At 38.8% G+C, this 19418-nt stretch overlaps 1 protein-coding gene across 4 annotated transcripts in view; it reads right to left on the bottom strand.

Moving 5' to 3' along the window:
• Positions 1-19418, bottom strand: part of cacna1ia (calcium voltage-gated channel subunit alpha1 Ia) — a 285196-nt gene that overhangs the window by 48084 nt on the left and 217694 nt on the right. For all 4 annotated transcript variants that reach the window (XM_067415070.1, XM_067415065.1, XM_067415059.1 and 1 more), the window contains 10 exons: positions 15265-15388; positions 14930-14998; positions 10775-10953; positions 10561-10687; positions 8894-9019; positions 8565-8654; positions 5793-5985; positions 4921-5072; positions 4336-4445; positions 3214-3347 (listed from right to left, as the gene is read on the bottom strand). In XM_067415070.1, the coding sequence (XP_067271171.1) occupies positions 3214-3347; positions 4336-4445; positions 4921-5072; positions 5793-5985; positions 8565-8654; positions 8894-9019; positions 10561-10687; positions 10775-10953; positions 14930-14998; positions 15265-15388 (1304 nt within the window). The remainder of the gene's footprint in view (positions 1-3213; positions 3348-4335; positions 4446-4920; positions 5073-5792; positions 5986-8564; positions 8655-8893; positions 9020-10560; positions 10688-10774; positions 10954-14929; positions 14999-15264; positions 15389-19418) is intronic.

The following is a 19418-nucleotide window of genomic DNA, read 5'->3' as shown; positions in this document are numbered from 1 at the left end:
CTATAATTTCCTGTTCCCTTAAAGGTAGGAGTGATCTAAATCACTTTTGTCCAAATTTGTTTAAACTTTCTTTATATGTCAATACATAATTAAAATGTAAATACTCTGAAAAGAGAGTATAAAAATCAAGTGACTCTAGACTTTTTAATCTGCAATAAACACTGCTCATTATTTTCGTTATATAATCTTACATTTTGATTATACATTTTTTTCGGTTTATGTTTTCATGAAGCATGTATCACTGGCACATGTAGCTGCCTAATATAGCATAACATTACTCAGCATAAAGTTACAATATTATACACTTAGCCATTAGTAGAGATGATAAATACTCAATATGCTTAATTCAAGTTGATCAAAATTTAACTTTAGATAACAAAATGCATGTGTAAAAGCTAGAAACACCACATCCAAGAACTTTTTTTTTTAGAACTAAGTTAGCTTTAGCTACTACTAATCAGCAATGCTTTCATCATGGAAACTCTTACAGGCAAAACACAGTATATCTTATGAATCTTACACGAAATTCATCTTCATCACAGTATAAGTGATGGTATTGGGGACAATTTTTTTTTTTATCAATGCTACCCGTTTTTAGCTTTGCCTTATAAATATAACCGGCTAATTAAACAAAAGTATATTTTAAACTTTACCAGTCAGGAGAATAATAGCTGTGGTATGTAAAAATAAGCTCTTGTGGCGATTGCGCTGGAATGAATGCGTGGCAGGGGCAATTCTAGGATTTCAGTCTTATCTGAACACGAGCTGATGTGGGTTTAAAGGAATTTTTCTTTTTTTCTTTGCTTTAAGAGCACGAGGTTCTGAGTTTGCACCACTGATATTTTAACAAAATAATACAGTCTTGTTCAAAATAATAGCAGTACAATGTGACTAACCAGAATAATCAAGGTTTTTTGTATATTTTTTTATTGCTACGTGGCAAACAAGTTACCAGTAGGTTCAGTAGATTCTCAGAAAACAAACAAGACCCAGCATTCATGATATGCACGCTCTTAAGGCTGTGCAATTGGGCAATTAGTTGAATTAGTTGAAAGGGGTGTGTTCAAAAAAATAGCAGTGTGGCATTCAATCACTGAGGTCATCAATTTTGTGAAGAAACAGGTGTGAATCAGGTGGCCCCTATTTAAGGATGAAGCCAACACTTGTTGAACATGCATTTGAAAGCTGAGGAAAATGGGTCGTTCAAGACATTGTTCAGAAGAACAGCGTACTTTGATTAAAAAGTTGATTAGAGAGGGGAAAACCTATAAAGAGGTGCAAAAAATGATAGGCTGTTCAGCTAAAATGATCTCCAATGCCTTAAAATGGAGAGCAAAACCAGAGAGACGTGGAAGAAAACGGAAGACAACCATCAAAATGGATAGAAGAATAACCAGAATGGCAAAGGCTCAGCCAATGATCACCTCCAGGATGATCAAAGACAGTCTGGAGTTACCTGTAAGTACTGTGACAGTTAGAAGATGTCTGTGTGAAGCTAATCTATTTTCAAGAATCCCCCGCAAAGTCCCTCTGTTAAAAAAAAAGGCATGTGCAGAAGAGGTTACAATTTGCCAAAGAACACATCAACTGGCCTAAAGAGAAATGGAGGAACATTTTGTGGACTGATGAGAGTAAAATTGTTCTTTTTGGGTCCAAGGGCCACAGGCAGTTTGTGAGACGACCCCCAAACTCTGAATTCAAGCCACAGTACACAGTGAAGACAGTGAAGCATGGAGGTGCAAGCATCATGATATGGGCATGTTTCTCCTACTATGGTGTTGGGCCTATTTATCGCATACCAGGGATCATGGATCAGTTTGCATATGTTAAAATACTTGAAGAGGTCATGTTGCCCTATGCTGAAGAGGACATGCCCTTGAAACGGTTGTTTCAACAAGACAATGACCCAAAACACAAACGGGCAAAGTCTTGGTTCCAAACCAACAAAATTAATGTTATGGAGTGGCCAGCCCAATCTCCAGACCTTAATCCAATTGAGAACTTGTGGGGTGATATCAAAAATGCTGTTTCTGAAGCAAAACCAAGAAATGTGAATGAATTGTGGAATGTTGTTAAAGAATCATGGAGTGGAATAACAGCTGAGAGGTGCCACAAGTTGGTTGACTCCATGCCACACAGATGTCAAGCAGTTTTAAAAAACTGTGGTCATACAACTAAATATTAGTTTAGTGGTTCACCGGATTGCTAAATCCCAGGAAAAAAATATATTTGTACAAAATAGTTTTGAGTTTGTACAGTCAAAGGTAGACACTGCTATTTTTTTGAACACACCCCTTTCAACTAATTCAACTAATTGCCCAATTGCACAGCCTTAAGAGCGTGCATATCATGAATGCTGGGTCTTGTTTGTTTTCTGACAATCTACTGAACCTACTGGTAACTTGTTTGCCACGTAGCAATAAAAAATATACTAAAAACCTTGATTATTCTGGTTAGTCACATTGTACTGGTATTATTTTGAACAAGACTGTATATACTGTATATATATATATATATATATATATATATATATATATATATGACGATGCAGGATATTGGATATAGGTGACGATGCAGGATATTGCAGCACAAAACCCTGAAATGTGTCAAACATAACACATACTCAGAAACAACCATTATATACCTGGTTTAAAACAAGCTAAAAAGCAAGTAAAATCAAATAATTCTATTATCTATTAATGATTATTGTTAATACTTTTATCATTAACTTCTGTGATGTAGTACAGTACAAATACACAAAAAAAACAGTAGAAATAAACTTCATACAATCAAACACCTAAAAAGTTTTTGAACATGTAGGATAAAAGAAAGTTTATGTCTTTTTGTTTTCTGCGCTGCTGCAATAGATAACTAGGTTTTGGAGCCACAGACAGGAAGCAATGCAGTGGTAATGTACTGTCCTTAATTGATTTAGTTTAAGTACGTAATGTGGCTTCATTAAGTCTCTCACTCAGTGATGGGAGTGCAGGCTATATAAAGAACATTTTTTTAGTTGAACCGCCATGATGATTGGTTAACATTCATGACCAATCCTTGCTGGTAAGGGAATTCAGATTGGAAGAAAAAGCTAATGTCTTCAGCATGCATGAGGAAAGATCACATAAATCACAGATTTTAAGGGGACTAAGAGTTCTATCAGCAACTATGATGAGTGGTGTTAGCCAGTTGTCAGCGTCTGTTTGCGTGACTAACCACGTGCGATGCGTAGGACCCTCATAATACGTATGATGGTGGGGTTGATGGGTAGAGCTGCACTGATCTCGATCTCCTCCAGAGTGATGCCCATGACTGACAGCAGCACTATAGCCAAATCCAGCTGGTTCCACCTGCACACATACACAGGGGACATATTTGCTTAGTTATGCAAAAACTCAACTTTCACGCACTCTGAATCCAACCTTTCTCTCTATTCGCTCTGGTCATTTATTCCTCCAGAGAGGTGGCTTAAAAGAAATGAATATTTGAAGATCAGTCTGGTCAAATAGTTGGCTTGGGACCCGAATTGTTGCTGGGGACCACTTAATAACGCCCAATTAAGGAGAATTAAGGACCCACTCCACCATAGATGACCTCATTTGCTAATGCAGGACGAGGGACGGCTCATTTTTACACTACAGCACAAATCACAGTCGCCCACATCTGCGGTGCTGGAACCAGCCGTGGCACACCTGTCTGCACACACACCTCTGCCATCCCGCTCGTAATTGTGACCTAGTTAAGAGGCAAAAAGAGCCACAACAATAAATAATGGCTTGTTGAAAGCTTTCTGGTGTCAGACCCAAATATGCGTAAATAAAAAAGACAAAGTGTATTGCAGCGTGAGCCTGTTTTTTACTCTTTTAAATGGGTCAATACCATATATTCTAATAAAGCTACAAAATGCCAAGATGTTTACACCCAGCGCTTTCTCGATACACCTCAATCCGTGTTAGTATTAGTTTATGACAAGCTAGAGGAACCGCTCTTGAAGTCCACTTAATGATAAATAGGAGCTCTACTAGGTAAACAAACACAGGAGGGAGATTTCATTAAACCTTGGAGATGAATAACCATGTACACGCTTGCTCTCACTGTAGTCAGGTGCGCTTTGTTCTATTAACATCACACAGGGCTAATCTCATTTCTATCTGTGTCATAAATGTAACAGCAGAAGTGACATTTTGCCAATAATACACCCTCCCGTGACTCCAGTCAACAAAACAAGAGAATTCGGTCAGGTCGAATCGGCATCTAATGAATTCATTAAATCAATTAGTGATCGTAGGAGAGAAAATGTGAGGAGATGAAAGGTGAGGATGGGAATGAACTGAATACCTGTCTTTGAAGAAACGTCGGAAGCCAAATGCGATGAGCTTCAGGACAGCCTCCAGCACAAAGGTGCTGGTGAAGAAATAATTACAGTACTTGAGTGTGATCTCCAGAGACTGGGGGGAAGGAAACATACAGACGGAGAGGAAGCCAGAGAGACAGAGGAGGAGAACAAGAAAGGTGTCAATGATTAAAAGACTTTCGCCCGAGGTTCATAAAGTCAGTTATATTAGTCATTTTTACATTAGTTATATAATGTTATCATGTATTCTATGAATGTTTGTTTAAAGCCCAATAAATATAGAAAAGTCACATGCGTTAATGCAATGGTACTGTATGTGCTTCAAATCTTTCTCAAATTTTTGGACTTCTGAGTGTCCATCTCAAATCCCCAATGGGACTGTGGGAAAACTCTGAATAGTGAACAAAAATGTCTCACTGAAAACAATAACAATACCAAAAGCAAGTGACATACAGTACTGTAAAGCCAAATCAGCAATGATGGCTGTAATTATAAATATACAATATAAAGTATCAGAAAAAAATCTCAATAAAAGTTATTTAGAGGATGAGGCCTGCGCTTTATCTTACCCGAGGCTGGCTGTAGTGCTCCAGTGACATAGTCACAACATTCACACAGATGATGAAGGTGATGAAGATGTCCAGGTAGTGACTGGTACACAGAGTGTGGATCATCAGTCGCACATGACTGTAACTTGCATAATAGGGCAACTTCTGGGCCTCTGGGAGAAATGAGTAGATTCAATAGAATGATCAGTTTAAAATCAGTAAGCACACCTTTTCAAATATTTCAGGTTAAAGTGTGTATATTGAACAAATGACATTCAAACAAGTTTCATTAACACTCTTTCGTCTGCCATTGGCTGGTCAAAAACAAAGTCGCGCCCCCAAACTAATACCATTGGTTAAGCTGAATGTTGTTGTGCCGCTCAAACAAAGATAAATTATTTGATAACGCTACAGAGCCACAGTACTTTTCTGAAATTCAGCCAACTAATGGATTCATTTTGGCTATGTCTGTGCATTAAATTGGGGAAGGAGAATATTTGACAATATAATAATCAAAAGTTTGTATGTGTGATCTAAAGGCTACTCTCTAGTCCGTAAACTAGATTTATTTTTAGAGGAAAGATATATCACAGAACACACTTTTACTATTATGAGATATCTGGAGAAGTAACTGGTTGTTCAGCATTAATGTGCCAATCAAATCATCTCTTGTCATTTACATCTTTCCTTTATGGATTTTATCCCCCTGTCTATGGAGCCCCTATGGCCAGTAGGGCTGTAGCCAAACATACTTCAGCATGTCTAATATCAGTAATTGTATTGTTTTTTAATTTATTTATATATACCGTTATATTTTCCCAAACTGAAGACAATTTTACACTGAACAAGAGATTACTATTATTCCATTATTATTATTATTCTCTCTTCCTTACTTCGTCTCTTTTTCTCCATGCGTCTCTGTCTCTTCTCCTCTCTCCTCTTGGCCTCTTCCACCTCCTGGTGCTGTCGGCACTTATGGAAGTTCTCCACCACTACGCCAACAAACATGTTCAGCACGAAAAAACTGACAATCAGGAGGAAGGAGATGAAGTACAGCAGCATCCAGGGGTTGTTATTGGTTATGGGCTATTAAATGAAAAGACAGAAAGAACGGTTGATGAAAGAGTTAGAAAAACCAGACATGAACTGAATGCAGCTTGCAGTTCTAGATGGTTTCTAGGGTGTTCCTATGGCGTTAATGTTGGTCATGCTTTTGATATGGTGTTGAAGTTGGTTGTTAGAATGCTGCTAGGCATTTGCTGTGGTGATCAGTGTGGTTGCATCTCACTAGGGTGTTGCTAGGCATTTGCTATGGTGTTCTAGTTGTTCGCTAAGGTGTTGCTAGTCATTTGCTATGGTGTTCTTGTTGTTCGCTAAGGTGTTGCTAGGCATTTGCTATGGTGTTCTAGTTGGTCGCTAAGGTGTTGCTAGGCATTTGCTAGGGCTTTTTTGTGGTTGCTGCTAAGGATCATCTGCCAGGTTAAAATAGTGAAGCCATTTTTTAACACAAGTATAAGCCCACCTCTACACTTAATCCTTCACATTATGTAAGTTACCATTCATTTTTGTAGCACATACCGGTCAGGGTGGGTTATTCATCAAGTTTTGACCAGAACATGGACGACAATGCTTTTCTTCACAAGTAAAAAACAAGTACCACAAAAAACAACACAAGAAAATGGCCAGAACAGAGAGCTGCCTAAAATTTAATACAACGAGATAATCAACACAGCCTTGAGTAAAAATCAACATGCAGACACTCATAAGCTTGAGGGAAATTGGTCAAATTATGGTAAAGTGAACTTAGGTGCAGCTTTTACTTGGTTGCTTAGCAGCAGCGTAGAGTGAAACAAAGACGCCAAAATCTAAATTGGCTCATTCTAAAACATGGGACGAGAAAGCATACAGTACTCGGCACATTTCCATCTGCTTTCACACATAGATTACATCCTGCAGTGGACTCTGGTGTGACAGAGATGATGCAGTGGGGAAATTACTCATGCCATTTAATCCATGAGTTTTTTCTGTGTTTGACTACCTAGAGATGTTGGGCTCTTCTAGTGGGAGAGGGTCTGGCTGCAGGCCTACACGTAATCATTATGTGCTGGTCCATAAATGATGCAAGCTCACTGCTTTTTGAATCGAGGACTCTTGAAAATCATTGCTTTTCAGCTACAGTGCCAAAAGCCTGTTAGTATTCATGAAGCTGATTGTGTGTATTCAGGATTATATATTCACTGTTGAGTGCTTATTCCTTAAATCTCTTTATTTTAGTTAAAATAAAGTCACTTTTATTTGGTTCAGAAATATTTTAACACTCAAGTATGAAAATAACTAATTCTGAAAATAAACTAAAAATTTTAAAAAGTTGTTCAATCTTAATTGTTTTATCTTAGCAATAGGACAGTTTTATTTTCAATGAGGGTGCACCGGGCTACTCTGAAAACCTGAATGTCAAAAATCACATGAATAAAAAGGAAAACAGGTCTCATCACATCCGCTTGTTATCAATGGACTTCAGATAACCTAGCTAGATTGGTACTTTGTATTTATATTTAGCTTTAATTTACTTTTATTTCAGTTATTTTATTATTTTAAAATTAATCCAATTGATCAAGTATCTACAATTATTTACAGCCATTATTATCATCTACAACTATAAGTATCAATGTGGGTGGAATAGTGTATATTTATAGTAAATTTAATAATATTCTTAAAACCATTGACTTGTGCATTTTATAAGCTCTGTGGGATTCAATTTGTGTTACTTTTAAAGTCTAATGTGCCTGTTTTGGGTTAATATTGCTCACAAACCCTTATATTAGGCTTGCTACGATAGTCAGTATTGCGGGTGTTACCGATGTTCAGACTCAACACCTGTTACATCACAAGCACATCGTGGCACCGCCCTGTTTTTATAGTAAAAAATAATTTAGTTCAGTTAGAGAAAACAGACAGTAGACATAAAAACTGAATGTGTCTGCTTAATAAAGCATATTCAAAGCAATACAAATGCAGCAGGAGTCAGGAGAGCCAAGAGCTGAAAGATCGCGGAAGATTTGGTTTCAAAAGGAAATGTAAAGGCGCCTAATTACGCAAGTTTGTCATTATGCTGTGTTGTTGTTTTGTTTTTCATTAAAAATAATAGGCTAATGAACCCACATGTCAAACAACCCGCTCCCGAATTGGTGCTTATCCAAAACCGAAACTAACATGTGCGCGGCCGCTGCACTGTCATTTATTCACAGCCTCACAGAGCACGCTTTTAAGACAAACTGTCATTCATGGTATGTGTGTGCACTGGTGTAAATTTAGCTATGCAAATTATGGAAGCTTAACTTTCATATGAATTCAGTAAAACCACTCGCTTTACTCCGCTCCTTTATTAATGACCGAATGGCCGAGTGCATTACTTCTGGTTATATAGAATTAGCGATTTAAAAGCCCAGTCGGTGATACCGGTTTTACTAGTGTTGTCACACGTAGATTAAACGGTGTTAAAAATTTACTCACCGTCACATCCCTACTTTATACGAGAGGGCTGGCTGTGAAGGTTCACTGTGATATCAATATACAAATTCATGACATTGTCCATACAACATTGAAAGACCACCATTTGCATTCGGTCAGTCAGTATTATCAGGATGGCAGAATGGGAACATTACCTGCTGGTCCACTGCCACTGCATCAAGACCATGATACATGATATTGACCCAGCCGTCCTTCGATGCCAGCACAAACAGAGACATCAGAGCCTGTCAAAACATAAACACACATTCTTATGAGTACATACAAGGACAAACGGAGATGGAGATGGATGGATGTGGCAGAAGCAAAGATAGATGGGGGACTGAACAGACAAATAAGGTTCAGATAGACAACCAGATAATTCTGATAAAGATGCATCAATAACGTTAGATCAAACAAAGCAACACATTGACTTGCCCAGATTCTGTCATGCCATTTGATAGGCCCAGTTAGAGAACAAACTAACCTGCCCCAAGTTGTCAAAGTTGTACTTGTGATGGACCCACTTATAATTGGCCAAGACGCAGTCAGACTTGTTGGTGATGTTTTTGACATCTAGGCCCAAGCAGTAGTAGAACTTGCCTTTGAAAAGCTGTTGAGGCAAAAGAAATGGCACACACTTCATGTCACTCAACGCCACACGTCTTGAGCATCTCTTTAATAAAACTGTCAGAGCACTGTGGGATATTTGAAAGAAAAAGGGCTTTATGAAAGAAGACCAGGAGAAAATAGGAAAGCATTCTCTATAAAGAAAAGTACACAATATAGCATTAGAAAGACATGAGGAGAAATAATGAAAAAAAAATTAAATGAAAAAGAAAGCAAAGGTGATGAAGACAGAAAGTGCATGATAGTGAGATTAAGCAGACAATTTAAAAAAAGACAAGGCATTGGGACCCCCTGTGTTTTTTTCTGAGTGTCTATTCACACCAAGTGCATATAGCGTGCCTTTCTGGCAAATGCTATTCGCACTGGCTCCGCCTAACAATGTCTGGTTGTGCCAAACAACATCTAAACAAACTGCTTGTGATTAAACATCTTCAGTGGCGCAATCAGTAAAGCGTATGGCTAATCAAACGTTGTGCTGATGTGCTCAACACAGGTTCGAATCTGCCTTTTGCAGAGCTTGCTCTTCTATTTTCTCATCAGAAATCACATCAAAAAGGCATTTACTTTCAATAAAAATGAATCAAATGTTCTTAATGTGGAAATAAAGTGCCAATACATGTTTAATAATAATAAAAGCATTTATTGGGTAGGGTTAAGGCGGGCGTACACTGTGCGAATTCGGACACTCGGGAGGTTGTGAGATATTGCAGATGCTTTGAGTCAGTTCATTTCATAATCACATCAAATCAGCTGGTACACGGCACGACTGTTTGCACCACGAGCCGGTGGTGATCACACGAGCATTCGCGTTAAACAAAGAGACTGAAGCTTTCAATGTTGCTGATAGCTTCAGATAGAAAAATGTGTGCAAATGATTTGTTGAAAAGCAGAGAACAGTAGCCATTCCTTTCAACCTAAACAACCAGAGGGAGAGAGGGCATGCGTGAGAGAGAGAAAGAGAGAGTGTGTGTGTGTGTGTGTGTATGCTGTATGGTTGCAGCCACTGAGCTATAGCCTAATAATACTCATAGATCAAGCCTATGTGACGTGGTTGTGCATGATTTGGCAATAGTGGACAGCCATACGCTGGTGAAAATCGGGCCGACTCCCTGAATTTTTTGAATATGCTTAAAAATGATCGTAAGGTCGGGAGGTGCTCCTAACGTGCTCGGCTTGTTTCTATATAAAATATAAAATAATAATAATATGCTGATTTGCTGCTTAAAGTTTTTTTAAATTTATTTATTACCAATGTGAAAACAGTGCTGTTTAATATTTTTGTGGGAACTGTGTTTTCAAAATTTGTAACGAATAGCAAGTTCTAAACAGCATTTATTTGAAATAGTAAAGACATACATTGTTAAAATGCTGTCACTTTTGATCAATTGAACACATCTTTTCTTATTGGAAGTATTCAGTTCTTTACTACAAACGTTTGACCTGTAATGTGTATATACATTTAAAAAAAACTATGGTAGCACACTGAATATGCATGATATTTCAGTGAGAGCCCTTGTTCTTTACCTGGACTCCAAGGATGCCAAAGATGATGAAAAAGGCACAGCAAATGAGAACTATGTTTCCTATAGGCTTCAGAGAGGTGATCAAAGTCTCCACAACCAGTTTTAGGCCAGGAGCTCGACTGATAACCCTGTCAGGAGAGTAAAAAATACCATTTAGCATCTGCAGAGTTATAAACCAAGCACATGTTAGACAACACCACAAATGCTTGTTGTACCTGAGGGGGCGTAGTGTGCGCAGAAGCCTGAGAACCCTGAGCACTCCTAGGATCTTAGCCCCACCCGCCATTGACACAACAATGTCAATCAAAGACACGAACACAAGGAAACCATCCAAGATGTTCCAGCTGCTGCGCAAGTACGCCTGCTCTCCAATATACAAACCCATAGACACAACCTACAATAAACAAAAACACAATATATGAAATGGTCAGCATAAAAGATGAAGCAGTCGTGTAGTTTATTTTTGTTTTCATTGTATACCATTGGTGTTCAGGTGTGATAATGTCTGTTTTATGTAATAGTTTTGATCCCTACTAGTGTGTCTTTGCTGAAATTGACTGACACATCTATTAAACAGTTTGAGTATGTGATCTCCGGTCAAGCCAAACCAGCTGTTCTAACCGGAGCCCTGAAATAGTGCTTCCTTTAGAGTTGATTTTGCTACTCAACTGAGTTCTGCACAAGTACGTCTTAAATACAGCAATATGTCAGTGTGCGATGCAGATGTACTTAATGGAACTGCTGATGGCAGTGAGAAACAACTGAATTTGTGGGGGGAAAACAGCAGAAAACAGCTAAACTAAAACAGAAAAAGTGACGAAAATATAAAATCCATTGAAGCTCCAAGGTGACCTGAGCCTTAGGCCTCCCAGGCAGATTCTTGTGACACTAACAAGACGAGTGACGGGAAAAGAAATACGCACACACTCACACACACACACACAACCTGACGTCAGCATTGGCTGAGGTCTAAAAGTGAGAAGAGCAAAGAGAGCAAGAAAACAGAGAGACACAGAGAATGATGTACTTTTAAGAAATGAGATGCCGTAATGCTACACATATCTGTTCTTTCTCGGGATCAATTTGGGATATATTAGTCTGACAGTTTCTTTACAATACTGCCAAAGAAACCAATAATAAATCAGTGATGTATACCAGGCTACAGTAATGTGACACTCATGCTAGCAATTTAAGGAGGTGCTTTTTGAGTGAGAGCAGATCTGCTTGCAGAACTCCTATTAGTCGAGTGTAGGTGGATTGGGGACAGTAAAATCAGCCGTTGCCCCTCAGGCTGTTATACCAGTAGGTATATTTTTACAGTAGCTTGCAGAATCTGCCTCCCCAAGGATGAACTGTAATTGTTGACTTTCTGGTCCCAGAGAGAACGCTGGAATCATTGTTTGACTTGTGTCTCGCACTGCACCAACGCTTTTAAAAATGTCCACAGTAAAGGACATGTGCTGTATCATCTTAAATATTGACTGCGTATGGTTAGCTGACATGACATATTAAACGTTGACAAAAGTATGACGTTTTTACTTTTAAATGTAGATAATAATGTGATGATGAAATTAAATAAAAATAGTAATATTTATAACATAATAAAATACAAAGTATTAATATACATTTACTCAACAGCACTAGCCAGTATTTTAGATGATTACACGAGGTGTGCATTATGACATAAAATTAAGAAAATGAATGAAAATGTGGATTATTATGGAGGACCAAATTACTCAAAATGAAATAAATAAATAAATAAACAATTCAATAAAACAACAATTAACTGTACCAGTTTATTCTGAAATAATTAAATAATTTATTTATAAATTTAATAATCAAATAATTTATTTAATTAAATATGAATTTAATTATTAAATAAATAAATGTATCTATTTATTTTGTACAATTACATGAAAACACAACATTTATTGTTTAATATATTCTTCCACACACACTATTGTTGTTTAAAAATCCATTCTTTCATTATTAAATGTGAATTTTCAAAAAGACGTTTTTCATAATAATAAGCTGCATTTACGAAAAAGGTCTATTTGACGAATCATGCATTTCCGATTTTCCCAAAGATTTTTTTCATAATAATAGAGGACATTTCACAAATGCCAATCAACAGGCAGTGGGCGGAGCCCACTAATTAATAAATTAATTTAATTTATTAATTTAAATTAATAAATTAAAACTTTAATTAATTATTAAATTATTTCAGGATGAACTGGTACATTTAAATGGTTGTTTTATTGAATTTTTTATTTATTGAATTATTTAATTTTGAGTAATTTGGTCCTCCATAGATTTTAAGGTGGATCTGAATGATATAACCTAGTTTTCTAACACATGGATGTATTTATTTTGTCAATATAATGATCAAATTGGTGTGACCAAAGTATTTAAAAAATAAAATTTCCAACAAAGTTTCCGTTGTAAATACAGCACATGCACGTGTTGTGGTGCTCACATGAACAGCATCGGAAATTGCTTAAGAGTCAGATACAGGCTAGAACATAATTGTTAAATAAAGTTGTTATTTTTGTTTATTTTTACGGGCAAAAAGTATTCTCGTCGCTTCATAAAATTAAGGTTGAACCACTGTAGTCACATGGACTGTTTTAACAATGTCTTCAGAACCTTTCTGGACATTGAAAGTGATAATTAAAAAGCTGTTTATGGAAGGGTCAGAGAGCTCTCGGATTTCATCACAAATATCTTAATTTGTGTTCCGAAGATGAACAAAGGTCTTACAGGTTTGGAATGACATGAGGGTGACTAATTCATTACAGAATTTTAATTTTTGGGTAAACTAACCCTTTAACTTCTTGAGGAATTTGAGCTACAGTAGCTCATCTGTTTGATCGGACTACACGGGCCAGCCTTCACTTCCCACGCGCATCACTGAGCCTTGGCCACCCATGACCCTGTCGCCGGTTCACCACTGTTCCTTCCTTGGAGCACTTTTGATAGATACTGACCACTGCGGACCGGGAACACCCCAAAAGAGCTGCAGTTTTGGGGATGCTCTGACCCAGTCATTCATTTATTAGTTTTTTCTCACAACCCAATATAGGACAAGCAGTTAGATAAAATAAAATATTCATACAGATTCACTTATGCACAATGGTCTGAGACTAAGAAAATGTAGTATTGCTTTTGACAGGTCTATCTCTTGTTTGTTCTATTTCTTAATAATTGATTAAGTTATATAATTGATGACCTACAAGTGTAAAGTGCTTAAAACTGAATAGATGGGCCAGGCTGTGCAATTGACTTCATCTGAAAGAGGAAACTGGCTCCAATTAATATCATTGCTTAATTGCTTGTCATGAGAGGGCCACACACACACACACACACACACACACACACACACACACACACACACACACACACACACACACACACACACACACACACACACACACACACACACACACACACACACACACACACACACACACACACACACACACACACACACACACACACACACACACACACACACACACACACACACACAGTAAAGTTTCATCTTTTGGAAGATATTTAGCTAATTACTGATACAAATGACCACAGTCTTTAACAACTTCTCCAAAATATTTGTGTTTGTGTGTCATTTTGTTTAAAATCTAGCCAAGTTTAATAAATTGATGCATTATATAATATTTATCCATATATACAGTGGGGTCCAAAAGTGTTGTTTTAAAATTAAAAATAAATAAAAAAGTTTTTTTTCTTAACATTGTGCACTATTTTTAGGTCACAAAATAAACAAGCATGTGATCATGTGAGTCTTTTGAGTACAGATGGTCAGATAATTTCCATTGAAGCACAAGATGCTTTTTGGATCATCTCAACATGAGGAAAACATCCAGATATCACCAGATATCAAATCAAAAACCTGTTTGTAAAGGACAAACCAAATTCTAAGATAATAAAAGTTTTATTCACTTTTTCATTTCCACTATTTGCGCAAATTTTTTGCAGACAATATAATTTGTAATGAAAAAAAAAGTCGCATTTAATTAGAAAGACGAATAACATAAGCATTTTCAGCAATGGTCTTTTGGACCCCACTGTATGCTATATGCATAACTAAATGTAAATTAATTGTACTCCATTTCCACTTCCACTTCTAACCATTAAGAATAATTAAAAAGAGTGACATAAATAGTATAGACAGATAGAATAGAATATACAGAAATAGTAGTAGATTTATAGACTAGTATAGTATCGGCAAATAGAAGGAAAATATCATATTGATAATTTTTTCTTGATGCATCAACATAGATTGGAGGTATGGCAATGCAAAAAAAGCCCTAAAATCAAGACTATATCATGCAGTGAATGTAAATATTTACCTTGAGTGTCATCTCCCCCACAAATATGGCTGTGAAAATGTAATTGGACACGGTAAGGAAAAGCCTCTCCTGCACAAGAAAGAGGAGGAGGGAGAGAGAGAGAGAGAGAGAGAGAGAGAGAGAGAGAGAGAGAGAGAGAGAGAGAGAGAGAGAGAGAGAGAGAGAGAGAGAGAGAGAGAGAAAAAAAAAAATATAAAGGAAAGAGCAGAAAGGCTGTAAAGCTGGAATGTTGTCAATGCTATAAGAATATATCCTTGTGGGAGAAAAAAAAAAATCATCAATAACTAAAACAATAGGCTAAACAACAAATCAAAGGTCTATGGCCTCAGGCTTACCAGACTACCCTGAAGAATCTTGGGTCTCTCCAGAGCCACAGTGATGCAGTTTGAGAAGATGAAGGCCAGTACCACATAGTCAAACAGCTTATGGGCTATGATGGACTGGCACAACAACCTGAACCTGAAGAGTAAGCGGTGTGTCAGGAAGAGATATATAGAGACAAACCAACATTGTTTCAAAACCTAGTGAGCTGCCTACTGCCTACAGCAGCCAAACAGTAATAGAACTTCACCAGTGAGTTATTTAGAATCTCAATAGAGAAAAAAAAAGAGACAGCACACACTAGAAAAGACTGGCTGTGGTATATTTCATATAAACCAATGTATAAATATTACCAAAGACTTGACGGTCATATTATGGGAGAAAGTTCAATGTGCAATATGGCGGAATTAGTCCCTTCTTCTGAAGAAAATAGCCTATCGCCGACTGGTAAAGTCAATGCACCACTGCAGTTTGAATTAGAAGCAGGGTGGGAAACTAGCACCCGCCACCCTTTTCAAAGTGGCAGATTGATTGAAAAACATTTTTATTGGTTAAAACTTACTACTTAAAACATTCGTTGTAATGGATTATACAGCTTTTGTCAAAGAATGCTGTATCTAGTAACAATAATGCACTTTTGTTGAGTAACTCATTTTATTGGTTTTCAGCACTGAGCTGATACAGACAAAAGGAAAATTATAATTTAAAAAAATGTGGCGACAAATTCCCATTGTTAAGAGGCCCCCCGCAGAGTCAGCATCTTACTCATGCTGCTCACTTTTCATAAAAAAATATATATTATGAGCTAATATTTAAACATAGCCCAACTATGAAACTAAATAGGCTATTGTTTTCGTTAACCCTCTGTCCTACGAAGGTGCCAGCGTGCTCTGATGGATTATTTCCTTTATGACAGCAGAAACAACTTACAGTGCTCCATCATTTTTAGCCATAGGCTACAGATAAGTGCAAGACATAATTATAAACTATAAACTGCCAACTTTTGTGTACATTCACAATAACAACAAAGGAAATTGATTATTTCGCAGACACTCCACTCATTTAAAAAAAAGTTTGTTTATTAAAAGCAAAGATTTTAATTTTAAAAGCATTTCTCAATTCAGTTCATTTCCAAGCCAAAACAACGAAAGGGTAAAACAAATTTGAGTTACCACCATGAAAATTCAAACATTTAGTTCTTTTCATTTTAATTGATTCTTGAATAACACGCTTAGTTCTTCTTCCATTAAAAATAATGGCTAGTGCGGTAGCTGGAATATACATAAACCTACCAACATTCGTGGCATAATTTTTGGAATGACATCACAAGGGAAAAAAAAAAGTTTCAGTCACATAATATCGGTTGATAAAAATGCTGTCATTTCGCAAGTTTATCAACATTTAGAAAATATCGCAACACCTATGCATTGTCAGAAAATGCAAACCACTCGTTCGAACAACTAACCTTAAATTAGGGGCAAAAAAAGACCATGAGTAATCCAAGTCTCATACTAAGTGAATTGCCATGCAGCCAAGTGAATTGCCAAGATTCTTGCTACTGCCCAAAACTCTCCTTGAGTTGTCCTTTAATGGCTACAACATGTATCTGTACTGTAGCCTACTATACCTGTTGTAGCCATTAAAGGACAACTCCGGGGAATTACGTACATACAGCGGTTCTCGGATCAGTAGCACAGAATCGAAAACCATTTCTCTCGGACATGTTCGATACTGAGAACTGATGAGCAGAGCAATGAGATCACTCTTCATACACACGACACTCTTCCCAACTGGACTATTTGCCTTTTTTCCAGCTAAAACTGAGTTCCCACGAGGTTTACTGTCCCACTTCAGCGCGAGACTACAGATAGCCACCTAAAAAACTAGGCACAAAGACACTCTTTACGTTTTAGCTGAGTGGGGGCTCTGGGCATTAACTGTAATAGCTCCATGTTGCAAGCACCACTGCAGTTAGTTTTTTCTTTCTTTTCTATAGACTGTACTCACAAAGGTATAACAATCAAGATTAACTTAAAAAATCCCCAGAGTTATCCTTTAAACTATGTATTTTGTTTCATATGTATGTTTTATTATTATAATTCTATTTTTAAATTGAATCTAGGCTACGTATATTGATTATTAAAAGTGCAAGATGCAATATGTCAAATATAAAGTGGGTCAGACATGATTTTGCAATTCTCATAAATAATCCAAAACTCAGCATGAGAAATGTGTGTATAGAAAGCTTGAAAATGTCCAATTTTAAACAAAACAAAAATAGAACCAAAAACAAACAGTCAAGCAATGCTAGAATTCTGCGCTCCATCACTGCATGTGGTGTGTTTCATTTTTTGTGTGGTGTTTTAAGTTCCCTTTCGGGGAACTCGAGCTGCGTCGAAACGCTGTGAGAACGCCTCTGTTCAAATGCGTCGTGAAGCGCCTGTAGAACCATTCCATCGGAAAAAAGATCGATCGTCGGCGTGATGACGTCATCGACCGGAAGCTATAAAACGTCCGTGAAAACAAACAGGAACTAGCTTCTGAGCCTTCAGCAAGCGATCTGTGTGAACCTGTCTGTCTATTTGGTGTTTTTGTCTGTCTATTATACTAGAAAGCAGAGATTTTCCACCCTTTTTGTTAAATATTCAATATATTAACAGAAAAAAGAGAAAATAAAATAGATAGAATGGCGAGTGAAAGCAGCAATTTCAGAAAGTGTGTTCCTCCCTGCCCACGCTACATCACGGGCGGGGACACACATCTTCTCTGTGTTGCATGCTTGGGAGCGCAGCATGCCCAGGCAGCCCTCGAGGGGGCTGCTTGCGAGCACTGTGAGCGTATGCCACTGAGAACGCTGCGCTCCCGCCGGGCACTCTTCGAGGAGGGTGCCTCGGCTCGTGTTCCCCGCGGCTCTGGTCCCGCTGCCGCCGAGGCGGAGCGGAGGCTGCAGTCGTGGGGATCACAATTGGATGTTGCAGAGGGGTTAGAGACGGGCGCTGCCTTATCTCTGCCCTCACCTGCTCCATCCAGCGGTTCTTCTCGGGGCATGGAAGCACGCATGGCGGTTTCTTCCCCCCCGAGAGAGCCGCCGGTACTTCATCTGTCCAGCTCTGAGGAGGTGGACGTTGAAAGTATCGATACTGAAGATTCGCCACTTCAGTCCCCTGCTAGTGAGGAGCTAGTTGAGGTTTTGACGCGAGCAGTGGCCAGGTTAAACATCGACTGGCCCACTGAAAGATCTGAGGCAGGAAGAAAACGTCATAGTAAGCTAGACGAACGCTTCCTGCCGTCTCGCGCCTCAGAACCTCAGCGACGGGGCCTGCCGTTCTTCCACGATTTGCACACCGAGGTGGCAAGATCGTGGAAGAGACCGGCTTCATATCGTGTCTTCAGCCCGCAGACTTCGGTCTACAGCAACATTTGCGGGCTGAGACAGTATGGTTATGGGGCGATGCCAAAGGTTGAAGAGACGCTTGCGAGCCATCTCTCGCCTTCCTCGGCATCGTCCCTGAAGGCCCCGACTTTACCCACCAGACCTCTAAAAACAACGTCGGCGATGGTGGGTAAAGCGTACTCGGCGGCGGGTCAAGCGGCTGCATGCCTGCACACGATGGCTATCGTGCAGGCATACCAGGCTGACCTGCTGAGGGATTTGGACGGTAGTGATGCTGTGGGGGGTGATATTATCGCTGAATTAAGATCGTCAGCCGATCTAGCTCTCCGGGCCACCAAGGAGACGGCCAGATGTGTTGGCCGCTCCATGGCAGCATTGGTGGCTACGGAGAGGCATCTATGGTTAAACCCCACAGACATCAAGGAGAGGGAGAAAGCCTTTCTGCTCGATGCGCCGCTTTCTCCTGGAGGCCTCTTCGGTGACGCAGTTCACACTGTCACCGAGAGGTTCCAGGAGTCGAAAAAGCAAGCTGCGGCGCTCAAGCAGTTCCTCCCTCTCCGGGTCCAGGTCCCTGGGGCTGCTGCTGATACCACCAAGCAGCCCAAGCCGAGTACGAGCTCCTCCTACAGGGCTCAGCAGAAACAGAGCGTCGCTGCCCGAGCTCCCCCTCAGCGTGGGGACGAGGGGCGGCGCTCTCAGACGAGGCCTTCGAGGGGCAGGGCTGATCTGCGGACAGTCCTGATCGCCAAGAAGGCCTCGTCGAAGCGTTCCTGA

The sequence above is a fragment of the Pseudorasbora parva genome, chromosome 2 (assembly GCF_024679245.1).
Source record: "Pseudorasbora parva isolate DD20220531a chromosome 2, ASM2467924v1, whole genome shotgun sequence".
Taxonomy (NCBI): Eukaryota; Metazoa; Chordata; class Actinopteri; order Cypriniformes; family Gobionidae; genus Pseudorasbora; species Pseudorasbora parva.
This window is presented reverse-complemented; position numbering and strand designations above follow the sequence as displayed.